The sequence below is a fragment of the Artibeus jamaicensis genome, unplaced genomic scaffold, assembly GCF_021234435.1.
Source record: "Artibeus jamaicensis isolate MK-2021 breed Jamaican fruit bat unplaced genomic scaffold, CSHL_Jam_final scaffold_1964, whole genome shotgun sequence".
In the NCBI taxonomy this organism is placed as follows: domain Eukaryota; kingdom Metazoa; phylum Chordata; class Mammalia; order Chiroptera; family Phyllostomidae; genus Artibeus; species Artibeus jamaicensis.
Genome location: NW_026522030.1, coordinates 6,244,324 through 6,270,564, shown reverse-complemented (window position 1 = coordinate 6,270,564; position 26,241 = coordinate 6,244,324). Strand labels below are relative to the sequence as shown.

At 44.8% G+C, this 26,241-nt stretch overlaps 1 protein-coding gene across 8 annotated transcripts in view; it reads right to left on the bottom strand.

Moving 5' to 3' along the window:
* TNC (tenascin C) overlaps nucleotides 1–26,241 on the bottom strand; it is a 95,510-nt gene that overhangs the window by 30,092 nt on the left and 39,177 nt on the right. For 5 of the 8 annotated variants that reach the window (XM_053656478.1, XM_053656480.1, XM_037139457.2 and 2 more), the window contains exons 4-15: nucleotides 24,810–25,073; nucleotides 23,676–23,791; nucleotides 22,602–22,758; nucleotides 18,919–19,188; nucleotides 17,969–18,154; nucleotides 17,644–17,733; nucleotides 15,697–15,960; nucleotides 9,397–9,669; nucleotides 8,577–8,849; nucleotides 7,711–7,983; nucleotides 4,400–4,672; nucleotides 1,797–2,069 (exon numbers count right to left, since the gene is read on the bottom strand). In XM_053656478.1, coding sequence (XP_053512453.1) covers nucleotides 1,797–2,069; nucleotides 4,400–4,672; nucleotides 7,711–7,983; nucleotides 8,577–8,849; nucleotides 9,397–9,669; nucleotides 15,697–15,960; nucleotides 17,644–17,733; nucleotides 17,969–18,154; nucleotides 18,919–19,188; nucleotides 22,602–22,758; nucleotides 23,676–23,791; nucleotides 24,810–25,073 — 2,712 coding nt within the window. The remainder of the gene's footprint in view (nucleotides 1–1,796; nucleotides 2,070–4,399; nucleotides 4,673–7,710; nucleotides 7,984–8,576; nucleotides 8,850–9,396; nucleotides 9,670–15,696; nucleotides 15,961–17,643; nucleotides 17,734–17,968; nucleotides 18,155–18,918; nucleotides 19,189–22,601; nucleotides 22,759–23,675; nucleotides 23,792–24,809; nucleotides 25,074–26,241) is intronic. The other 3 variants (XM_053656482.1, XM_053656484.1, XM_053656485.1) reach the window with 2 other exon arrangements.

The window sequence follows — 26,241 nt, the reverse complement described above, 5'->3', positions numbered from 1 at the left end:
AGAGTAACTCCAGATGTGGATGAGTATTTAGGAAGAAGAGGTTGACACTGAAGTTACTTAATTTGGGGTGAGAGTATTTTTTAAAAACATTTCTAAAGCTCTGATTTGGGTGGCTCTATAAAACTTGAGAGAGATCTGGAGGAACTAAGAGGACAAAAAATAAGGAGTGAGTGAATTTTTGGAATGCTCCTCAAAGGAAGTTGGATGGAGAATGAAGACCCCTTCATGGGAAATACCTGTGGTTGTCTGGACCATCAGGGTCTGAGAGCGCTGCCCGCCCATCAGCCCGTGAAGGTGGGCAGTGTAATTAGAAGAAGCTTTGAGGTTGGTGATGACAGAACCACGAGACGCTGCAGGCACACGGAATGCACCATTGTCTCCTGGAGGTGGTCAGAATTCCTAACCTCTACAAGAAATCTATCAAAGACAGACTCCCGAGCTTTCCATGAGATGGACACACTGTCCCAGGTCACATTTGAGATAGTGAGGTGGCTAAGGAGAGGTTCAGCTACTAAAGCAAGGATAAGAAAAAAAAGGAAGTGTGTCAATTTAAAACACCATCATAAGTTCAAAATCAAAGCACATAAGACTAAATCCATAAAGTTTTAGACTTTACCCTCTGGTAAGGGAACTTGTCCTTTGTTGGAACAGATCTGAGCCATCAGAAACAAATAGATAGGGTTGACTAATTTTCTTCCCTCGGCTTTGTTGTATTTTAAAGTGGCTGAGATGAGAACCAGAGAATGCTGGCCCTCAGACTTCTGTGTGGACTGCCCTGATAATGAAGAATGAAGACAGTCCCTCCCTCAGCCTCGGGTGATGGATATAATAGATAACTTTGCTGCTCCAATGTCCATCCTTTTCTTGAATTCCCCAGAATACGAGAGTGCGAACTGTAAGAAGAAATTCTCTCTTGTTTATTCCATAACTGTTTTTTTTTCAGTTTGTGATGTCTTACTTTATCTGTCAAGAGGAGGCATTGTCCCAAATGTGCTAAGAAGGTCATTTTGAATGGAAAAGGCTCTCGTTTCTAAATCCCTACAGAACATTCCTTTCTGTAGCATGCCACCGAACATCTGCCGTAGGGTGTGTGTCACAGGTACTACACATTTAAAGTGACAGCCATTTATCCTTCTGCTAACCAAGCTCCTTGTTTGAATGTGACTATTTTATTTCTGTGTTTACCATCTAACACTCACTGTCCTGGGGGCAAAACATGTTCTGGTCTTTTCTTTTGAAGGTGGCATTGGAATTGGGGTGTCCTGGGCGGCATGGTTCCCTTCTGCACTCATCTGATGAGGGATGTGCTCTTTTTATTGGTTTCTGAATAATTGAAAACAAAGAAGCACCAACATGATTTCATGAGATCATCAGGATATTTGGGTATTAAGAGGTCAAAGGCACTAGGAAGACAAAAATACTAGGATAACAAAAAATACGACTTTTGAGGCCTCTTTGATTGATGTGATGTCTTTCTAACTCAGGGAGAATGCTCCTTATGGCTTATGGCCTTTTGTTGTTGTTCCTGAAGGGAGGGTTCTTTTCTCTAGATTCTATGTGGCAATCTGGACCAAACTGCACTTAATGCTGCACATGTCCTGGTCAGTGAGAAATCAGGCAAGGGTCTTTGTGGAGATCCACCACCTGGGCCGCTGTTGGAGAAGAGGTATGTAAATAGTGCTGCAGAGGAGTTACTGCACTGGGGCCTTGCTTCGGCGGGCGAGAAGGAGTGGCTTCACCCTGCAAGGAAGACCCTGGAGAGAGAGGGCATTAGAAGTGGGAGGATGCATGTGTACCTGTGGTGGCTGTGATATTGATGGTTTTGGTCCGGATGCTGGGAGCAAGTCCAGAGAGGTAGACAATAAAATCATTACTAGGGCGTAGCCCTGAGATGTGGGCAGTTCGTTTAGCACCAGAGATTCTGTATTGTGTCGTCTCCAATAACCTATTGGAATCAATAATTTCAATGGTAAAGGTCTCGAAGGCTCCATCGGTAGCTGTCCAGGAGAGATTGAAGCTCTCAGAGGTTATGTCAGAAACATTTAAGTTTCCAACTTCAGGTTCTTTGGCTGAAAAAAACAATGGATAGGGGAGAAGAAACAAGTAAACCTGAGTCAATCATTCGGCCGGGTTTAAGGTTGAAGTTGTTAATAGAACTAACTGTAGTTGGGGAGAAAGATCTGGTACCTGAGAGTTATGGCGAAATGAAACAGTGTTATTAATCAGTGCTGCTGAGGGAGGAAGTTTGTTAAAAGAAAAACACAGAAAGGGGGGTACAGCAGTTGGATTGCCCTGCCCAGGAGGTGCCCCACAGGACCAGGCTGGCTGAGACCAGCGAGTGAGAAGACATGCTGAGTGACGGCGGCTGGACTGGCTGTGCCTGATCCAGATGCTTCTGGGAGCCCCGCCTCGAGGACGCTGGCCACCAGTCAAAAGATATGAGTTCTGGCAGCTTCCAGACTCCTGAATTGCACTCAATAGACCAAGATTACTTGGCTTGCTCCTACAGGCATCTTTTGCCTTGAGGGAGCTCCCATCTATTCAAATGAAAACTAAATAATTCTGATGCCAGTACCCTCCCAAGGTGGTACCTGCAGGCTTCTGATTTTGTGACTTGAAAGAAATTGGCAACTTGTCAGTGTAATTCTTGATATTTTCTGTAAACTTCTGACAAGGGCCAGCCATTCTCATATTCTGTTAAAATAGCTTGTCCTCTCTTAACTGCTTTCTCTGTGGGCCAAGAAGGCTAGTATTTGCGTTGCCAACCAGCAGAGCTGAGCCAGGACGAGGCAGTCAAGTGCCCCCGTTCAGCCAAGAAGTGACATTTTGCCTTGGAGATGGTCCTACCCAAGCTTTTCTGAGCAACAGGAAGAATACATGCAGAGGACAGGCAGAAGCAGGGTTTGAAAAGCTAATACCATCTCTCTCTCACTCTGGCAAGGAAAGAGAAAGCCTTCCTGTCCCAACGGATTCAGTGAAATGCAGATCAGATGGGATTATGGCCCTTCCTCCCCTCATACTGACGCATCAGAAGCAAGAATGTTGCTATTAGTAAAATGGAAAAAAAAAAACCCATAAAACTACTAAGAACACCCAAACCATAAGATCTGCAGGAAAGATCAGAAGTGGAGGGTGATTTCCCTGTCTTCTGAGAAGGGATGGTTTGTGGATTTGAGATGGAATGAGCCCCAACTACATCCAGAACAGCCTCAGGGGCACTTGTGAGGCATTCGGGGTCCCCATTCATTCAGCGGTTGCCTGTGCAGTATGTTTATCTTAGTGTGAGGTACTGAAATGATTGAAGCTAAAAAGTGGAGCTATGTTTTTGGTAGAACCAGCTAGGACATATAGGTTTGCATGAAAGTTTAGTTGCAATAATTACCTAAATATGGGGTAGGCATATGCAGAACCAAACAATACATCCTCTATTGATCTTCAAGCCAATGGTGGCCCCTAGGAAGATGGACAATGGCAGACAGCGCTGCAAGGCTGCTCTCTTTTGCAGTCTCCCAGGGAAACACCAAATGCCTTGTCCCTCTGCAGAGGGATGAGTAAATTACAAGTTACTGTCCTGGGTCTGAGCTGGGAATGTGCCATCCAAAGGCCACCATGCCAGGGAGCAACTCGCAATTAAAAGAGCAAAACGGGCATTGGATCTCTGGCATTCACAGCCCGGGACATTCCTTGCTTCAAATGCTGCTGCATGTACTTCTGTTAATGAATGGCTTTTTCTTTGGTACCCTCTCCAGTCATAATTGTGTGATATTGTTTTCCCTCCCTTGTTTCTCTAGCTATTTGCTAATCTGGTGTTCTAACAATGACTCAGTAACTGAGAGAATTGCCCAGCAGAGAGTAATTCAGTTGCCTTATTTTACTCCGTGCATTTTAAAGAAACATTTGAATTAAAGCTTTTTTTTTAAATGCAAGAATGACAGTGCTCCTACCCCTGAGGTGTTCAGGATAGAAAAGTGCCATTTCCAACCAGCAGAAAGACTTCCTGAAGTAAACAATCTGTGCTCCACCAGCACTTACACAGGGGAAGGGTTGGCTTTCAGTTCTATCCGAGTGCTAGAAAGGAGAATTAAAACTTTCAGGCCGTCTTCTAAAACAGAAAGGCATCATTCCTTAGAGATGAGAGATGGAGTTGTAGAATTAGGCAGATAAAGTCTGGGAGAGGCTGGATGCTGAAGCTCAGAAAAGGTAACACCTGTACTGCTCATTCTTGAGATGGCAAAGGCATCGGGACCAAGGCACAGCCCACAGGGAGGTCCTGACCATGCACAGCCAGCAGCTATCGGGCACATGGAAAAATTCAGACCTGGAGAGAAGCTGACTCCCTGATTTCTTGGAGAGAAAGCAGGGACCTGGGGGGAGGGCATCTATGTGGGGAGGAAGGTACCTGTGGAGGCCTCAGCAGAGAGCACTGGTGTTCTATAGCCCCGGATCACCCCGTAGATGGTGACTCTATAAGGGGTGGCGGCCTTGAGGCCCGGGATGTCCACAGCCCGCAGGCTGCCAGGCACTGTGAGGTTCTGAGCTGCCTCCACTTTGTTGGCCTCCTGCACCTGAATGACAAAGTGCTCATAGGCCTGGTCAGCTGTAGTCCAGTTGAGTTTGAGGCCATCCCAGCCAACCTCAGTCACGGCTAAGTCTCCCAGCAGGGGAAGCTCCTCTGAAGAAGGACAGAGAGGTATTTGTCAGTTCTGTAAACCAAACATGAAGAAACCAAACGTCCCACAGCCCAGTGAAGAGAGAAAGGGGTGAGAGAATTGCGTGTGTGTGTGTGGTCATTCTTGGTCTCTGGGTATTTCCAAATAGAACTGTGGTGCCTGGCCACGGCTTTTTGTTTCATGGGTTGAAAATCTGTACTGCCCGTCCCTGAGATGACAATGCCACCTGGACCATTGCACAACTGACCTCTTTGTCTCTGAGCAGGCACAGCCAGAGCTTAAAGGACAATTGGAAAAGGTGGGACTCTGGGTTGGGCTAAAGGAGGTAGGACTGGTTAGCAGTGCAGGCTTTGGAGGCAGCTGGGCCTCAGTTGGAATTCCAGCACTGATGTTTGCTAGCTGCGTAATCGTGGCATGTCACCGACTCATCTCTGAGCCTCACTTTTCCCACCTTTAAAAGGAGCTGACTGTACCATTTCGTTGGATTATGTGATGATTAACTGATGCTAATTTATCAACCTCTGAGCATCCTACCTGACACATACCGAGTGCCTGGTAAGTAAGTGACAGCCTAACAAACACATTGTTGTTTTGATGTAACTGCACGGGAACTTTGTTTCTTTATTGTGACTTTTTCCTTAATTCAAGCCAGCTTTACCCTGTCTAATAGCACTATGACTCATTTGCCTTTTGACCAATCTTCCTCCTCTGCACATACTGCCCATTCAGTCCCTTCTCCTTCAGCCCTCAGGACAGTTAGGTTCTGGTCAGCGTCAGACTTCCTTAAAGAACAAAGCCTCAGGTTTGTTGATCAGGAGAACAGTGTTTCTGCTCAAGATAACATCTTGACCTCGGTTTTGTGTCAGCTCCAGACCCGTGAAGGTGGAACAGCCCTACTGCCCACATCCTTTTGAAGTCAGACAGAACAACGCCACAGCTGACATCAGCACCCAACGCACTGATCACCTACTCCCTACCCGGGCCCTGAGCAATCAGTAGAGCCCACAGCCCTGATTCCCTTAGTCACTATGATTGATGATCCCCCTGCATAATCCATCCCCCACAAGCCATGGGGAGCCCGGTTTTAGAGCATTAGCTCATAGACTCTGTGTTGTTTCCTTAAATAAACCTTGACTTTCTTTGCTGAAACCCCCCATTTGCGTCCCAATGGGCTTAGACACACACAGGCAAACAGCTCCCTTCAGGTTGGTTAACAGTGTTTCCCGTTGCAAATTCTTGGTTATATTGGAGAGAATTCCTTGCTTCATTCCATTAGTTGACCTTGAAGAGATCATCTCCTTGCTGGCCACGTGCTATCTGATGGGGTTTATAAAGCTTCAGGTTTGGACAAGTCTGGTCTTTTCTCTCTGGACTTTTCTCAACTTTCATTGATGAGAGGGTCTGTACTGGATTCTTAGACCAGTTCTTTCACTTCCACTGTCTTCTGCTAGTACTTTGTGTCTGAATGAAGAATGTCTGCAGCACTAAGCAAGGCCTTTTGTGGGAAGTAAGGGCCCGCTCTAACTTCAAAGTGATTATTGTTTGGCAAATGGTGCAGAGTGGAAACTGCTATTTATTTTTCTACAATGTATGAAAGGAATTTAATGTAGTTATCATTGCTTATTTAGAAAGTTTAGATTTAAATATGAAAAAAAGCCCCTGCTTTTCAAGGTTAAATGAATTCTCTCAGTCTCTCTTTTTTAAGTGGAAGTGGCTGTGGATTCCAAGTTAGAAATGAAAATAACTGCAGGAATTTTACTGTGAGAGTCTGAGCAAACTTGTCCATTTAGAGGGACTGTTTTCAGTCTGTGTTCCACATAGACCTGGTATCTTTTTGGAAGAACTGAGTTGGGGCCCTGGGTCTGGGGCCGGGTCTACCCCCAGCCTTCCTTCCTAGCTCACCAAGACCTAGGAAGAAAGCTGGTCATTTAATTGTCACAAATGGGGTTCCTTGTAAAATTTGATGCACAAAGGAGTTCTGCAGCTAAAAGCAAAAGTTCACAAACTACAGATGTAGACCATTAGCATCCTGCACCCACATTACATAGGTCTCAAAGGCCCCTTTCACATTTGTTTGGTTTGAAGCTACTCTAGGAAACATAGGACAGGGACACCCTGGCCAGCTTGGGGGGCTGTAACGTCACCTTTCTTGTTACTGGAATTGCATGCAGTTTGTAACAAAGACTAAATATATGTGTTATATGTGCCTAAGAAAAACAGTTTTTAAAATTAGATTATTTGGTTGGTGTTAGCAAAACAGACTGTGTAGTCTAGAAAAAATCATGAGTTGAAGGCTCAGCATAAAAACCTTCCTAGCAAATATCTAGCCCATTTTCCCATAGCTCCTTTGAAAGCAGTTTCTAGAAACCTCGTGACCAGTATGGAGTTTTTGGTAACAGATGGAGCAGCATATTTTCAGGGGACAGATTGAGACGAATTGTTTCTCCTTCCCCAAAACATGGGAGTCAATGTGGTTGTCCTTTTGGGGAAATGTTCCTGCCCTGAGTGGCTGTTAGAGAAGAGAGAGACTTGGTAATTTTAGGAGATGACTAGATCATTTCCAAGGTTGTTCTGTGGAGACCTGACTATAAGCTGGATGACTGAGGCCATGGACAATCGGAGTTCTCTAGAAAGTTCTGACCTTATTCTTGTACCACAGCCCTATTATTTATGCCGCTTTTATTATGATATGTTGCTGTATGACAAATTGAGGTATAGGCTGGTTAATATTTATTAGAGGATGTGCACTTTGCTTAGCACTTTCGTGATCTCATTTACTGCTCCTGACAGTGTTCTGCAGTAGAGGGCTTATCTCCAATTAAAAGGTGAGGAAAGCAGGCTCAGAGATGGGAAATGATCCCCCTCCCCCGATTATTTAACCAGTGAGGTGGAATTCCAACCCAGACCTTCCTGAGTTACAGCTTATGTCTACGCTGCCTCTCAACGACACCGAGACAGGCTTTACCACATGGGGAGTTTTCTCTGTTGCAAAGATAGGCTGGCTCAGTCACAGTTCCGGTCAGACAGGAGGGTCATATACCTGTGGTGACCTCCACACCAAGGGGTCGAGTGCTGCGGTCCCCGACCTCGCCATGCAGGGTGATTGTGTAAGGGGTACCAGCCCTGAGGCCTGGGATTTCCACGGAGCTCAGGCTACCAGGAACGGTGAGACTGTGAACTTCTTTGGCCTGGCCAGCCTCCTGGATCTCAATGACAAACTGCTCATAGATCCCATCTGGGGTGGTCCAGTGCAGTCTGAGCGCATCCCAGCTAACCTCAGTCACTGTGAGGTTTCCCAGGTCTGGAACCTCTTCTGCATAAGGACATAGAGTTGCTGAGTTACTAGAAAAGCCTGTTGCACAGTGGATGGCATTTTGGCGAGGGTTCGGATGAACTGTCCACAGAGTGTTGGTGACAGACGCATAATGTCTTTACAGCAGCTGTTGAGCACACTCGAAAAGCCGGCACTAAAGCCAGGGTTTTTCTCTTCAGGCATTGGGGATAAAAGAGAGTTCTAGGAATTGTTCACAATATCTATTTTTGACATACCAATGGGGCTTTGGGGAGTCTTTTGGTAATGTTCTTAAAATGAGCTCAAACTTTTTTCTACTCATAAATTGTGCTTTCCAACTTCTTAAATATTATCACTGAAACTTGCTTTGAAAGAAAAGTCACCTCTCACTTTTGTAAAGGAAAAGTAGGTGGAATTTCCCATGGGACAGGCTACCATGCTACAGCTCGGACTTGGCCATATAAGGAATATGATACTCCGGCAGAAGCAGGGGTGATTCACAGGTTTTCCCCATGGTAGTAGGGGCTGAACCCAGTTTAGAGCAGGGAAGAGCTGTGATCTCTCCTGAGCAGAGACAATGGGAGGAAGCAAATTAACGAGTTAGTTTAGAATACCTGTCAAGACTTCAACAGAGAGAGGGGTTGTGCTGAAGTCCTGAGTGACCCCCCGGATGGTGATGCTGTAATGAGCGGCTGCTCTGAGCCCAGGCAGGTCCACGGACCTCAGCCCTCCAGGGACCGTGAGGTTCTGGACTGCCTCTCCTGAGCCAGTCTCCTGCACCTGAATAAAAAACTGCTCATAGGCTCCTTCCGGAGCACTCCAGTTGAGCTTGAGGGTGTTCCAGCCCACCTCAGACACGGTGACCTCTCCCAAACTGGGAATTTCCCCTGGAGAAGGACAAAGAACCAGTTTAATAATCAAATCACACAAGATCCAGGGGCTCTGTAACACAAGAACAGGCATTATATGACTTAAAAAAGAAGAGACTTTCTTTAGATAAAAGTGTATCATGCAGCTCCCCAAATTTGTGAGTGAAATAGAGCAAAGGGGGTAAGGTGTAGGAAAAGATTTGTTATCTTATTTCATTAAAGAATAGCCCTAACCTCCAGTATATAAGGAAATTAACTTTTTCCTTTTAAATAAAATGCCTTAATGCCCCTGAGAAGGGGGCAGCATGTCTGTGAAGCTGATGGTCCTTGCCTTTGGGGCTGAGAGTGGAACCCCCAGGCTGGACTCTGTGGAACTCCAAAGGGTGTTGTCCACACCAGAGTCAGTGTGGCAGTTGCCCCTGGAGCCGTGGCTCCCATTCTTACACACCATTGCGCTATAACCTGGGGCAGAACAAGTCCATTCAAAAGCAAGTTGCAGCCAATTATCCTTGGGCAGTGTCCTGTTGGAAAAAACAGAAGCTATAGACAGAAAGGTAAGAGGTACCTGTGGAGGTCTCAGCAGAGAGCACTGGTGTTCTATAGCCCCGGATCACCCCGTAGATGGTGACTCTGTAAGGGGTGGCGGCCTTGAGGCCCGGGATGTCCACAGCCCGCAGGCTGCCGGGCACTGTGAGGTTCTGAGCTGCCTCCACCTTGTTGGCCTCCTGCACCTGAATGACAAAGTGCTCATAGGCCTGGTCAGCTGTGGTCCAGTTGAGTTTGAGGCCATCCCAGCCAATCTCTGTCACAGTGAGGTTTTCCAGTTCAGGGGTATGGTCTGAATAATGACAGAGATGGGGTCAGTTAAACCATGCCTCAAAATGCTTGCTTCATGGGAACCCCAAAATGGCACCCTGGCTGCCAGTGCCGAAAGGCCACAGGGGCCTGAGTGCTGTGTGTCACCGACTGTGTCCCCCGATCATGTCCCCGAAAGGTGCTGTTGCGAATAAACAACAGAAACATCAATGTAATACTTATTTTGCCTTGTTGCATATTCAGGCTTGTCTTTGGGAAATGGTATTTTCCTGTTGACCTGTGGTCTGTGTTATTACTGCTCTTTTATTCCTTTATTTCTTCAGTTACTCCTTGGATTCTTGGTCTGAGCTGTCCAGCCTTCTGTATTTTTAGAAAATTGGCTCCTCTTAGATGTCCTGCCTTTTCATGCTTCCTTCATCTCCTCTATATTATTGTCTCTTTGTGTTGGAATTTTTGTCAGTTTCCGGGGTTCAGATTGGTTTACATAAACCACTTCAGGAAGCTGAGAAATCAATTAATACAGTACAAGTAAGGCTGAACTGAGCAAGGCGGGGTGTCTGTAGAAGACCATCCCCTTTCTGGACAGAAAGACTGAGGCCCTAGGAGAAATGGTTAAAATGGGATGTGCCCTGTGTTCCAGGAAGTGCAGCTCAACTCTCTTGTCTGAATGTATACAATTCAGAGTTACAATGTGCCCAGGGCTGCGCTTATAGAGACTTTGCTTGACCTAGGAAGAAAGGACTTTCTCTAGAAATGGATCTTGTAAACCACAGAGTAAGAACTGCTTTGAGTTCATTAAAAAGATATTTTCCCTCCTCTATCTATGCCTTACACTGTTCAATAATTTTAAATGAGCTCTGTGTCCATTAAGGCAGGCTTCTAACTTGAAAATCTGAGTTTGCAATTGGATTGAAGATATCCTTTCATAGAGGAAAATGTTTCTTTTCAAGAATATATTGAATTCAGACTTTTCCAAATTCTTGGTTGGGACTGTTCTTTCTAATTGTTTAATATTGGCACAGCATACACTCCTTCAAATGTTGTTTGATCTAGAACAGGGGTCTGCAAACTATGATCTGAGGGTCCAATCTGGTCTGCTGCCTATTTCAGTAACGAGTACACTGATAATAGTTTTCATATTTTTAAGTGGTTGAGGAAAAACCCAAAGAAGAATAAATACTTCAAAACGTATGAAAATATATGGAATTCAGGTTTTATTGGAATGTAGTCATGCCTGTTCATTTATGTCTTGTTGATGGCTGCTCAAACCATCCTTAAATGCACTAGCCTCCAGACATAACAATTGTGTCATTGACCTTGGGATTTCAGCACAAACACACTCAGGAGCATGCTCTTTACAATAACCTAGCAGTCCTCTTGCATAAAGACATGGGACACATCTAACCTCACCAAACTCTTAAAAAATTGATCCAATGGCTCATAAACTCTCCTTCTTATTCCATTTTCTTCTTTTTTTCTCCTCCTCCTTTCAAAACTGCTGGTCCACAACTTACTTGACATTAATGATTCCTCCTGTATGTGAATTAAGTCACTCTTTCCTCTAACTTTTAAAGCTCTCTCTCTAATTCTGACGTAAAACATTCTTTTTCCCATGGATGAAATTTCAGGTACCAGGCTCTAAGAGATATGAGAGTGACCTAATTGGGCAGGGAGGAGGGGGTTACAGATTATCTATTAAACTGTGGCAGGGAAGATGGATGGAGCGAGGAGAGGAGACCCACAGGGACAATGTCTCTTCCTGTTGAGAGCCGTCTTTTCTCCTTGAATCAGTGTTGTATATGCCACTCACACTGCATTATGCCATGCTCCCCTCCCCCACACCCTGCTTCATCTGCTCATGCAGTGGAGAGTAATTTCACCTAACGTTATGTTTCTCGGTGAATATTAATAATCATGGTAAGGGCACTTCCACCAAAATTCCTAGCTGTTCTTCCATCTTTTTGTCTTTTGAATAGGGAGGTCTGTGAATCAAGAAAGATTATACTTTCAAGTTTAAAATCAAGTTTCTCCTCAGTGAATGATGCTGCGACTGTTTCTACGACAGTGCCCTTGGTGTCCCACCCAAACCTTTTCACCAAACCAGTGCTAGTCAGATAAGTATTCATTTGTCAATGAATAAAACCACAGATACATTAAAGGAAGAGGGATAAGAATAAGAAAAAGAGAGATACCGATATTAATAAAAATTCAGCAGACAAGAGCTGAGGTGGGGACCAAGAGGTCCCCATAGTAACTGCTGACTCTACACTTCATCATGGGGGCTCACTGCCCAGGAAGCCCAGTGTTTCTGTTGTATAGTGCTACGCTCAATTTCCTGGCATTTCTTTATGAAAAGGCTGTTGTCTTTTCCTTCCAGCTGTGCACTGGCATCTACCCTCTAAACAATGTCAGTGGGCCTGGGAAATCAGAATTTCGAAATCCCATTTCTGAGCTGATGGTGGGTTGACCAGCTGACCTGAAGGAATTTTCGGCTGTGCCAACTTTAAATCTTTAGATTCCCAACATCTTGTAGAGGATAAAGTGGTAAGTAGTTTGCTGCCTTAAAATATGCCTTTTGGGGAAATTTATTATTTTAAGCTGGTTATTTTTAAGAAACAAAACACTCAAGAAGAAGCTTTGACCTTTTCCCTAGCTGCTTAAACAACTGAGTCCCTACACGCTCATAAAGTGCATGCCTTGTGCTTGCCTGTGTCTGAGCCCTGCCTCAGATAGAGGCAGAGTCCTCACATTTTGGTTGGCAGTAGGAGCCAGTCAATAGATAAATAAACCAATTACTGGATAATATCAGGCCAGGTAAGTGTCAAGAGGAAACCTGGAATGCATAGAGGGGTAAATCAGGATGGGGGCACCATTTATATCAGTGGCCAGAAAAGTCTCATGTGTTGATATAACACATGAGCTGAATGCAATGAGGAAGATGCCATGGGAAGAACTAAGAGAACAGTGGTAGCTAGGCAGCAAGAAGAGCATGTGTAAAGGCCCTAAGGTAGGAGCAGGCTTGGCACACTTAAGGAACAGTGAGAAGGCTGAGGTAACAATAGGGAAATGAATAAGGGGACGAATGGTGGGAACTGGGTCAGAGAGATGGGAAGGGCCAGAGTCTGCTGGGTCGTGCAGCCTGTGGTAGGGTCTTTGGATCCTATTGCATGTGTGAGTGGCAGCTAGGTTATGCATACTTTTAATTTGGTGCCACATCAAGGAAAAGGTTTGCACTTTGGCTCAATTCCACAGCGAGAGCCCTGGAATTCCCTGGGAAAAATGCTTTGGGGGAGCCAATTCCACAGCTTCTGTGGAAAACCCACAGACAATGAGCAGCACTTTGCAGACTTCTGCTTTTAAGAATCTAGCGATGCAGAACTGGGAGTCCCTTTCTTCTGAGGTTTGAACCTGTAGTCCTTTGACATTTCAGGACTCAGAACCACATAACGCATCTACCCAAGAACTCCCACTTTTCCTGTTTCTTTTTCCTTCCCACATGCTTATGCAGGCCAACAGCCCGGACTACCATTTCTTTACATATTCCACAACACAGTCCTGTTTGCCTCTCTGTGTCTGTCCAAAAGCTGACTCCCCTTTTAGGCCTGATTCTCAAAGGCATTCTGTGCTCCTGCTGCACGCTCTGCCTCCCGCTTACAGCAAGTGGAGTGTCCTGTTTTCTGTTTATTAGATCATGACTTCCTCAGAGCACAAACCTGTCTTAATTGCTCTAGCGTCCCCAGAACTTAGCACAGAGCACACCTGTAGTATATTGTTGGCTGGTAGTAAATGTAAGAGACTTGGGAAGACAGAATTCAGAAGAAGGAAAGAAATGTCCACCTCACTTTTAATAAAATAAAATAATTCTATGCAGAAAGCAATAGAGAGATATTATGGAGACAATGGGTAAAGAACCCATAAAAGGGACTATGTACCTTTTTTTTCTTCTGTAATGAAGGATGTCTTTACATAGCTACCATGATTTCTGTGAAACAGTGTTAAGGAGTCATGCCTGGGAGATGAAATCATAAGCCTCTGGGGTGCCAAACTAGACTTGCAGTCAGAGACAAAGTAGTCTCAGCCTGTCCTTCACTTGGATGCTTTCATCTCTCTGAGCCGCTGAGGCCTGGGCTTCCCCACTGGAGGTAGGAGATAATGTGGCTACAGGGTAATATGATTAAATGGAGCTAGGAAACTCTCTATGATTCAGCATATGTCAAACTCAGGGGAAAACAGAGAGAGAAGAGAAAGAGGAAGAGATGAGGAGAAGGAAGAAGAGGAGGAGGAGGAATTTCTTATTTTTGTTTTTCTGGTTCTTTGTTTCTGATTCCTTGATACCTTATAACAAGCTGAAATATTCACCTCTTTACCATGAATTCAATCCTTCCTGGTTTTATTCTGCCCCTCCCTCATCTGTGGTTAAGCTTCCTTTCCATAGGATCCTTGATGGTCATCTCAGAGCTGGGAGGGAAGCAGCCATGCACAATCCATAGAATAGACCACCAGAGCTCACTTTAGGCTTTCTGAAGATGCTGCTTTTTGCCTGCCAAATAGTCCTTCTCCCTCTTTCTCTTTCTTATAAACAGCCACATTTTCATGTGGGCAGCAACATGCTCAGCCAGAAGCCTACCTTTCTTATATCTCAGAATGGCTGATAAAATGTGAAGTCATTGGTGAGGTTTCCAGAAAGACTCGTCTAGTAGCTCCTTCTTTTTTTTTCCTCCTGTATGCTGCCTAGAACACAGATGTGAAGGCTCTACTGCAGCAGCCATATTGCGACATGGAGGTGACTTTGAGAATGGGTGCCAAGAATGGAGAAACACAGAGAGAAGGGGCTGGAGTCACTGATAATTTGAAACTATCCCTGAATCACCGAACCTCAGATTTACTTTATGAGAGAGGAAGCCAACTTTTGCTTAAGTGACTATTATTTGAGATTTATATAATATGCTGGTGAAGGTACTTGTGAGTCTTTGGAAAAGACTCAGAAGCATTTCCAAACTTGTCCATTACACCCTCTTTTCTGTTTATGGAGAGTCAGCTGGAGTAACATCTCTGCCATGACACTTTCTCTCATGGCTCCTGATTCTTCTAATCACCCCCTTTCCTTGATTGAGTTCCATCTCGCATTCTGAATGTCTGGCCTTCCCTGAGGTCCGTGAGCAGGACCATGGGAGCCAGCATGACAATGTCAAGTACGTGACCCACTTGTCCCTCAAATATCAGCACAGTACAATGTATTCAGTGGGTTCTCAAGAAAGAATTAAATTGAAACTACAGACTATTATTTGTCAAACCCTGAAGAATTAACATTTTCCAATTATACATCTTTTATATATGGGGGCCAAAATTATATGTGCATATTTTTCATATATGAAGAACTGATTTATGTATGTATGTATGTATTTTTCATTTTTGACACTTAGGAAGTGTGGCAGCAGGTACAAAGTATGGAATTATTGGGCCAGAAGGGACACTGGAGGCCAGATTAACCATCATGGGACAATGAAATTCCCTCTTAATGACTAAGAGAAAAGAGAAAATGAGAAGGGTAGTTTGGAAGGCTCCAAGGACTGTGTGTAAATTTGCGGTAACCTTAGAGGAAAGCAAAAGACCTGGAACAGAAACATTTAATGAAAAACAATTAAAAAAATGATTACCAATGTCACGGTCATCTTGAAAAGAAATAAAATGAAATGTAAATTAATTGTTAGGCTAAGGGGGGCAGGGGACAACAATTTAAAAGACTCTGCACAGTATACAAAATAAAATGAAAAAAAAAGAACCAAAAACAAGCAGAAATCCCGATGCTTTCAGTTTTCCTAGGGAGAAGTAGTTAAAAATGACTATTGATTACCCAGCAAGGGAACTTTGCCTAGTCAGTGGACTAAAGGAAAAGATAAGTGAGTGGCTCTTTCAAAGGGGCTTTGTGAGTAGAGAGAGTGGCAGGACTTCCCATCTGTTGTTTGTGTGTGAAGACGGCCTAGCAGCTGGGTCTGCCAACCCTTCAATCAACAGAGTGTCTGTTCAGGTGCTCAGGGGCTGACCTCACCTGTGGATGCCTTTAGCCGCGCGGGTTTGCTCCTATGCCTGCCCTTCTCTGCTCTCAGGAGGATGGCATATTCCTGCCCAGGTTCCAGGCCTCTCAGGACATAGGAGGTGGTGTCTCTGGGAAGCTGCACCTCCATTGGCTGGCCTGAGGCAAGGCTGTAGTTGAGGCGGTAATGGTCAAACTTGGCCAGTGGTGACTTCCAGATCAGGGTCAGGGTGGTCTCCGTCGCTTCAGAAACCCGCAGGTCCTTGGGTGCATCCATATCTGGGAGGAAGACACAGAAATGAACCCCTTTCAGGCTGAGAGGCAGGCTGCTTTGGGACTGAAAGTCAGCTGGCTCTGGGCTGCAGCCCCAAGTCCTCCAGTGAACCGGCCGGGTGGCTTCAGGAGACTCACCTAACTAGGTCTCAGCTTTTGCCTTTGTAAATGCCGCTGTACATTACCTCACCAGATTTACGGAAGACTGAAAAGAATGTAGTGGTACATCCATATCACGAAATGCTGCTCAATTAAGAGCATTTGTGAGGGACTGGCTGTTGATACAAAAACAACTCGGATGGATCTCAAGAGAATTATGCTGAGTGAAAGTCAATCTCAAAAGGTTGCCTACCATATGATTTCTTTTATGTAGCATTCTTGAAATGACATTATAGAGACAGAGAACAGATCAGTGATTGCCAAGGGTTAGGGACGGGGAGGGAGGGGTCGTGGCTATGAAAAAGGAAGAGAGATCCCAACAGTGGAACGATTCCAGGGCGTGACTGTAGCGGGGCATTCAACAATCCACATGTGATAAAACTGCATAGAAGTTCATACACGCTCACAGGTGAGTGTGTGTAAAACTGGTGACATCTGAATATATCAACGTCAGTTTCGTGGTTGTGATATTGTGGGTTTTTTTTTTTAAATGTTAGAGTTTTTTTTAAAGATTTTATTTATTTATCTTTAGAGAGAGGGAGAAAAAGAGGGAGAGAAACATCAATGTGTAGTTGCCTCTTGTGTACCCCTCAACTGGGGACCTGGCCTGAAACCCAGGCATGTGCCCTAGGCTGGGAATCGAACCGGTGACCCTTTGGTTAACAGGCCAGCACTCAATCCACTGAGCTACACCAGCGAGGTGATATTGTTTTATAATTAAACAGTGGTTATCATTGGGAGAAACTGGGGGAGGGGCTTAGGGGGTCTCTATTATTTCACAGCACGTGAATCTACAATTACCTTAAAATAAAACAATCAAAAAGAATATGTAAGTGCTCAGCATTGGCGCCTGCTTAATGAGGAAGCTCAGTGAGGCATGAGTTATTTCCCCCTTGCGCTCCAGCCTCCCTTTTCTTCACAATATTTAGGGGTATGTCAGGAGGAGGCTGGCAGAGAGATAGAGAGGAAAGTGTTTTCTTTTTCGCAAGTTTTCCAGAAAAAAAAAAAAAAAAACCTTGAAGAAAGAAGCAATGCCTTCAAATCAGGTAGCTCTTCACTATCCTTACCCAGAAGTCAGAGCCTCAGGATGTAATGGGTAAGAGCAAGTTCTGACTTAACCTAGGCTCCTGCCACTTAAGATTGGTACGACCAGGGTACATAATATAACTTAGGGGTATTCTAACAGAAACTCTACAGATGTGTTTGCATGAGTCGATGGCATTTAAAAAAAACATGGAATGAGTTACAAACTTTAAAAAGTTCGTAGATTTCTTATAAAGTCTGGTTGCAATTTTTCCTAAAAAGAAACCCGCTGCTCTGTTTCCTGAGAGAGCAGCGTCAGCATCGTTCGGGTGTGCTGTGCTCACGTTACTTTAGAGTTAGACATCTGGGCTAGATGATCCTAGGGGTTTCTTTCTCATTGGAGCGTCTACTGTTTCTTTTAAAGCAGATTTTCCGCCACTGGAGCCCCGTGTCTGTTAGTGCCACCCCAGGGGGGAGGGGTGCAGTGGGAATCCAGGTGTGCCTCACCTGTGGCTGCGTTGATGGTGGCTGGATTGCTTTCTGCGTCCCCCTTCACAGCAGACACACCAATCCCATATTCGGTTCCTGGCCTCAGGCCTAAGAGAGAACATACAGGTTGAAATTCTGCTTCAATTTGGAAAGACTTTCAGAGGATCATACAAATGCACCCCCTCCCCCGGAGGCTATGATTTTTCAGTGTTTGGAACACTCTCAAGACTAACCGACATCCCGGGGAGAGGAATTGCTGGGAACTGTACCATGTTCTCTCACTGGAGGGTTGCCCCATGGGGCCGTGTCCCGGGACTGGCTGGGCCTGCGATGTGGAGCTCACCTGTGAGTGTGGTCTTGGTTGTGGCTTGTTGGCTCCTTGGGACTTCGACCTCAGCGTGGTCACCTCCAGAGATGGGTGCGTACTTAATTCTGTAGCTGTCAATAGCCGCCTTGCCATTCCTCCATTCCAGGGTGATGCTGCTGTCAGTCTGAGCCACACGGCGGAGGTTCCTGGGAGCATCCAGCCCTGTGCGGGAGAGGGAGGGACATCTGTATTGAAAACACCAGGTTCCAGGAGAGTGGGAGTCTTGCAATTCAAGCTGAGACATGAAAGGTTCTCACCATTGGAGAAAAAAGGGCCCACATACCTGTCTCAATAGCTGATGCACAAGCCAAACAAATGTGACATATTTTGTACCTTTCCCCATTATTAATATAAGTGATACTTTAGTCACTTGTGCTTTCCTCAGATTTTGTGCTTAAAAAAACTACACAGAAACAAATTTGAAATTAGTTCTGTGAGTGTAAGAACTGATCTGTTGAGTTCATCAGTGCATTTCTAATAACTCATATAGTGCTTTCTGAGCTCTGAAAAAATATGTACCGAATGACTGATCGACACTTTGGAACATTAAAAAGGACGCCATAGGCTAAGAGGTTAGGAGGCATCTTTGTCATTCATGTTTTCCATATATTATATTATTAAAAATTGTATTTAAAATTTTTTTACTAGAACTTTTATCTGAGAATGTCAGACCAGCACCTTCTATGCATGCAAATATATGTGTATACACATATATGTATATATTGTACATATGTGTATATAACGTGTGTGTGTGTGTATTGCTATGAAAGGTTACTTTGGCTATTTTTTCTCTGAAAAATTAATCAGTCAACCAGTACAATATTTGAAAATAAAATGTAAAGGAAAGAAAATTCCCTTTCTACTTTCTTGCTGTAAAAGGAGTTGGGAAGACGCCCCGGTGCAGAGGGGGATGGATGTGTCCTTACCTGTTGTGAAGGTCTCTTTGGCCGGGTTGCTGGCCATGTCGACCCTGCGGGAGGTGAGGGTCACCTCGTACTCGGTGTCAGGCTTCAGGTTCCCGATGGAGTACTGGGTCTCGTCGGCCGTGAGGTCAATGGTGGTGCGGTCACCAGGCACATCTTTGATCCCATAAGAGAGCTCGAGGCCATCGATCTCGGCCAGGGGCCTGAACCAGGTGACCAGGGCTGTGGTGTCTGTGACATCTCTCACCTCCATCTGGCTGGGAGCATCCAAGCCTGTGACCAGCAGAGGACAGAGCTGTTTTAGAGACCAAGGGGGCTGTGCCAGGGCTGAGCAAATAGGCAGCCGTCCCCACCCACCTCTGTACAGTCAGGTGTAATATTGATCACTCGACCTTACTGTCTCTTCTGAGCCTCCATTTCCTGTTTGACAGGCTGTAAGTATGACAGCGACCTGGTAGGGTTGGTTTTTTTCAAAGTAAAGGAGACAATGCTCACAAAGCATCCGGCAGGGGGTCTGGGACACAGCAGCCACGTCATAGGTGGTCGTTAGTATTATCATCACTGTTTCGTAAGTTGAAGAAACAAGCTTAGGGGCTACTTCACTTAAAAAACATCGACTTAGTTTCTTCTGCTTTTTTAACTAGGCAACACTCTGGATGGTCGATAACTTCTCCATTAGAATTATGGCACCAGAAGGTGAGGCAATGACGGTCTCACCAGCATATGAAAAGTTGTTTTTGATGGAAAGGATTCAGGAAGGAAAGTTGTGGTTGCCTGTCCTTGTCTCCTCTGCGTGGCCTTCCTCCTGCCCTGGTCCTTACCTCCTGCTCTGACCGCCCTTTGGTTCTGGAGCTCCAACAGCAGGCTGCTCAGCGCTCTGAGAGCCAGGCCTGCGGTTTCTCCCCTCCCGGCCTCCACACTGGCTGTTCCTCAGCTTCTGCTTCCCACAATGGTTTGTCCTCCATCTAAAAATCTCCTACTCACCCTTCAGAATCCCATTTATAGGTCATTTCCTAATGAGAAGCCTTAATTGACCCCGTTACAATCAGGCAAACAGATATTCCCTCCCCCAAGGGTAAAAAGCTTCAGTTAATCAGGGTGATTAAGTTCTAGAGATTTGCCGTACAGTATTGTACCTGTAGTTAACAATACTGTATTGTATACTTAAAAACTTGTCCAGAGGGCAAATCTCATACTAAATGTTCTTACCACAATGAAAAGAAAGAAAATTTTAATAGTGTAATTTTCTTTCTGTTTGCAAGAGATTTCTATACAGTTTATTCAAAGTGTACTTATTATTCAATTTAGATAGGGTCATTCATTCATTCAGACAAAGGGTCTTTGATTTTTCTTAATCCCCAGCATAGAGTCAGGCTCTGTCATTTATGTCTCGAGTCTATTTTTTTGAATTACACAAACAATTTCAGTGCAAACACTAAAACATTCTAGGCATTCGGTAAATACCTAAAATGAAGACTTGTTAGGCATTCAGTCAATGTTTCCTTCTTTCTTCATTTTTAAAAGTCGTTAAGTTTGTGTTTTCAGTGTTGGTTGAGGAAACAATAGCGAATGAAAGGAGCTTGGTTTTATAAGGGGAATGAGAAGAAGGAATTATTCATAGCTGACTGTGAGAAACCTACCATCTATTTTCTTTAATTCCAGTTGTTGATATCTCACTGTCAGCTCACAGATAATGAGCCCATAAAATGCACAATGAAAATGACGCTATAATTCAATGCTGAAGCTGCCTCTCCCATGTTCTTACAGGGGCCAGCAAGCACCCTCACCATACCTACTATCTACCTTAGCAGCTCTTTTATTAAAGGAGTTGGGCTTCAGCCAAGAACACTGATCTCTCCCTAGATTTGGGATGCTGGAAGAAAGGAGACCAGCATTGCCCTGTGCTTATCATGTGCCCAGCACAGTGCTTTGTTATTTACGTCTTAACTCTCATGACAACTCCACAAGTAGGATGTGATAAACCCATTGTCCAGATGGTGGGTCAGAGGTTTATAGAAGTGAAACTGCTCAAGGTCATAGTCAGTGCTGAACCTGGAATTCAAACTCAGGACTGTTTGGTCCTCCCAAGCTTCTTCTCCTGTAAATGTGGAGGCCTCTCAAAAAAATTAACGTGCCAAAAATGGTTGTAATACAACCTCTATAAAGACCAGAGGGAAAGAGTAAAAGATGTTTTGGCACCCAAACTTTAAGGTTCTTTAAACAAAAGAAATCGTCCAGGTAGCAGCAAAGTGAACGGGTTAATATCTGCCTCTTGGTGTTGATATTTATGTGATTATGGAACATCAAACGTTCGGATGTTTGTCCTGCAGTGAGATGAAAATAAAGCAGCCAGTCCCCATGTTTGGATTACAAAGAAAAGGGCTGAGGAGAGAAAGGTCTTTTGTATCCTCAGTGTATCTTCTCTATAGTAAATAAGCATTTGCTTGATCTTTTTTATGCCTTTTCTGATGATCTAATGATTTTTTCCTGTTGGTGCCTGCCTTCTACCTACCACAGAGGGACGTTGTCAGGATGATGGAAATACTTGTTTATAAAGGAGCCGATTCCATGAATTGGCTCTGAGCTAGATGAAGTATGCAAGTATTTAAATGCAAGAGATTCTTTCTTGTCATTAGCCAACAGCAGTCTGCTGGTGGAAAGATTCAACTTTCCAACAACACCCTGCCAAGAAGAGTCAATCCCTTAAGCAGGTGGTACATGTTATTTTAAAAAAGATAAACAGGTTTTATCAAATGGCAATGAAAAATAATTTTATTTATTTATTCATTTATTTATTAAAACTTTGCTTTCTGGTAGAACAACTCCAAATTCAGATCCCCTCCCCCCCATCAAATGTTCTAGCAGTGCCAAATCCTATTCTACCCCCAGGAAGTTCTGACATGGTTAGGATTGAGATTTTACTTAGATTCCTGTTGAAGACATGGAGTCAACATTCTACATAAACCCGAGCCTAGTCAATGCTGGTGGTAATGGGGTTCATGTAGTAAAATGAGACCCTGGCTTCAAATGGTGGTCCTGACAGCACCGCCCATGCGGTATTGATTAAATTAATTTAATTTCTCTAAGTCTCAGTTACCACTCTTGAAAAATAATACCATTGAAATTTGCCCTACCTTTTTTTACAGGTTTGGTGTGAATATTAAATAAATTAGATGATGTGGTAGATTGTGTGCAGTGGTCTCAGTTTTCCTGTATCCTGGCCACTTTGCAAGACCATGTTGAAGCTCCACTCCTCAAGAGATGGACCCGTTTTCCTACCCTTTACACCTGGACTGGCCTTGAGACTCGCTCTGACAGAAGTCATGCCAGTTTTCAACCTGGTTAGCCACTGTAAGAGCAGGGCCAGGGTAGCATCCTGGAGGCTGAGGAGCCAGTGGAGCAGAAAGGCATCACCCTGGATGAAGCCATCCTGGATCCACCAGCCCCCAGCCCACACAGATGCATCAGTGAGCTCAGTCAAGAACACAAAAACTGTCCAGTTAAGCCCAACCACAATCATCACTGGGTAGCATTATTGTTTTAAGCCACTAAGATCTTGGCTTGTTTTTTTCATAGCAAAAGCTAATTGATACAGGTACTAGGAAGAGGGCATGTTATTAACCAGGAACCCTATGAGTTACTATCATCTTTATCATGGTGTCGGTGATATTTAAGGCGGTACTCACGGGTGGTCGTCACCTTCTTCAGGCCTGGGCCCCGAGTATTGTTTTTCACGATGTGCAGAGATATCTCATATTCCTGTCCAGGAGCCAGGCCTGTTTGCCGGTATGTGGTCTCTGGCCTTCTCAGACTTTTGGTGATCTCTTCCTCATCTTCTTTATTCTGAAAGGTAGAGGTCCCCTGGTAAGACCTATGAAAGGTGCCAGCCTCTTCACTTACACAATTCATTCACTTCACATTCATTCATTCCTCTTTTATTCTTCCGTCTATCTACTAAGCACTTACTTATCAGTTTGGTAGGTGCTCAGTATACAAAAATGATAAAGACATTTCTCAAGTGTGTTTCCCTCATAAACTTCCTGGCTGACCCCTTTGACACTCAAGTCGAGTGACAGAATGTGAGAGCCAAAGCAGTTCTGGAGCCACAGGCTTACTCTCTCTTCTGATAGAATAAGAAGCCAGCATCACAGAAGTCGGGTGATTGTCCCATAGTCCCATAGCTAGTTAGTGGCAGGGCCTGGGCTTGAACTCAGGAACCCACTACCCTGCTTCACATGTACTTTAGGCCCAGAGGCATTTTGAGACAGGGACCATTTCCTCTCTTTTTTGCCTCTGAGTAGAGATTTTCAAGACTATGAGAAATAATTGAAACTTAGAGATTAACATCTCTTTGTCTAGGCCACGGGTGGCAAACACAAGGCCTGTGGGCCAAATCTGGCCCTCCACCTTGTTTTATCTGGCCTGGCACCTAGTTTCTACCTGGGGCAGTGTCAAGCTCCTTGCCCCTAGTTAAGGAGTAGTTACATTTATATAGTCTAAAATTGCATTCAGCCCTTTGAAGGCAACCTTGAGGCTGATGTGGCCCCCAGTGAAAATGAGTTTGATGCCCCTGGTCTAGGCTCTCAGCCCTAAGTGTTATGCTTACTGACTTTTAAAAGTCACTCAAAATGTATATGCAAACACACAAGGGCCAATTACAGCCTTGTCCCTCACCAAAGGCCAAGGAACTAAAGTCGATATAGGAGTTTGCAGTGGCCTTTGACCACCTTTTAGATTTTCGCATGCTTTGTGCTCCCTACCATATTCCGGAAGATGATCTCCCACGTTTCAAAAGCAATGTCCAGAGGATCCCACTCCACTTCCACCGATGTCTCCTTGATGGACTTGAATTTGAGGCCTTCAGGTGCAGGCAAGTCTGTCAGGGAGAGCACACAGAGGAGGTGAGGATGGCAAGGTGCCTGGTAGGGGTGGCACAGCCCCGCTCCACTGAACCCAAGGGTGGTGTCTGCCACGGTCAAGGGCTGACCATCCGAGCTGGAGTCTATTCAAGGGCTCTTCTGGGATGCTGTCTACTGTGAGGCAGTATGAGAGGAGTATTAGGACAAACTATATGATTAATTTTGGGCAATTTCATATGGTTAAACCTAATATGTGCCCATCTATGAAAATGTGTAATATAAACTCCTGTGTTTGGAATCAGACAGACTTGGGCTAGAATTTAAGTTCTTCAGTTACAAATTTTGTGTACTTGGGCAAATTGCACAAAATGCCCCAAGCTTCAGTTTCTTCACTTGAGAGAAGGAGGTAAGCATGCCTGCTCCTTGGGAATATACTGGGGGCTGAGTGGTATATTACGTGTAGACTGATGGGCATATCCCTGGCATGGGGCATGAGTTTAACATGACAGCCACTGTTAACAAAAAAGGACCACTTTCTAGCCCAACTTGCTTTTCAGGTATGAAGAAAATTATACTGATGTTAGACTCTTAAAGGAAAAATTTGAACCTTGTGTTTCCACTGTTAAAATATGTATATAGACAGTGAGCTGCATAGGAATGTAGTAGTAGAATCTAGCATTTAAGAGTATAAATCTGCAACCAGACTGCCAGGGTTCAAACCCCATCTCTGCCACTTATTAACTGTGTGATTTGAGATGAGATAATCACAGAATCTCAGTTTCCTCATCTGTAAAATGGCTTAACAATAGCTCTTATCTTACAGGGTTATTGTGACTTAAATGAGTTAGCATATGGGGAGTTTCTTTAAGAAAATATTCAGTGGGCTTCACTGGATTCCAGGGCCTTAATTGATGTAACTATGAAAGGACAGCTGTGGCGTTTTGGGGGCAAAGGCAAGGCGGTGACTCATGGGAACAGCTATGCACTGGGCCAGGGGAGCAATGGAGGCCGTCAAGGGCGGTTCTGCTCACTCACAAGTGGCCACCCTGGCACTGACGGGAATGCTCTTCTTGTTCTCCAGGATGGCGAACACTCGGATAAAGTACTCGACGCCAGGCTCCAACTCCCGGATCGTGGCGGACGTCTGGTCCCCAGGGACCCGGAACTGCATTTCCAGGCCGTCCTCGTGGGTGGGTGTGTACATAACCAGGTACTCTGTGACCCGCATCTCATTCTCCCAGGCAAGGTTTACAGTCTCTTCTGTCACTTCCGTCACAATGAGGTCTTTGGGAGGGGACACTGATGGGAATAAGAAAGGGCAGCTGGGGTCAGTAATGTACCCTGTAAATTCTCGCCTCCACTGGCCGTCCAAAGAGGCCTGAAATCTAGCTTCCATCTCCTAAAATGCAGAACTCATAAAGGAACGACCGCTGTGACCCATCTTTAAAAGCTTGGGTGGCCATCCACTGCCATCAGGCTGAAGGTCCAGGCCTCAAGGGTTCTTCGTGACCTGTCTTCTCTGACTTCTCCGTTCCCTGGACCCTGGTTCAGATTCAGGCCATCTGTGTGGGAAGGGGCAGCCTGACCTTACCGCTCTGCTCTGCACTTCAAGCCTGGGAGGGTGTTTTGGGCTCCCCTGGCCCAACTTTTTCACTTTCTAGATGTGATTGAGTTAGTGGGACCTGCCCAGCTTAGCACATCTCACCAAATTTGGACTCCCATCTCCCTGCCAGCCCGGGGTTCCTCCCACCTGGTCTTCTCTGCCTTGGCCACATAAACACAGAGCCAGGCATTCATTCTTATCTACCATTAGTTTTCATCAAGGTAGCGATTCTCCATTATGACAATCATAATACGGGTGGGTGAGGGAAGTACAAAGAAGGTCCTCATTAAGCATAAACACGTTACTCTTCCCTGTGTTTTCACTCAAGCAATGTTTACTGTGCAGTTACTGCGGACTGTGCCTTGTGCTAACTGCAGGGGTAGTGCTCCTTTAAGGAGCTCGCCGTTCTTGGGATCAAAGACAGCACAGGAAAGATGAATTAAGAGACGGGCCTGCCTCATAAATGGTCAGCATTCAGTCTTTAGCTGGGCATGCATGTAAAACAATTTGTTTTATATAATCTCATTGCCCATTTAATTTAGCTGAATTTTTACTTCCCGCCAAATGGAGGGATCTAGTTTATTACTGGTTCAATGTCAGTGGGAAGTAGGAAAGGAGGTTGATGCTTAGTACAAGGGAGGTTATCATTTCATCTACTTCATGCTGGCTATTAGGTGTCAAACTCAGTGCAGATGAGTCAGGCAGACTCAGATGTCAGCTCTATGATGTATTCGCTGTGTGTGTTTGAGATAATACCATGACCTCTCTCACACTCTTAGACAAATAGGTAGCCCTGTAAGAGTTGAATAACCAGAGCCCCTTCAAAGAGTCTGTGTGCATGTGTTTTAATGTAACACTTAGTTC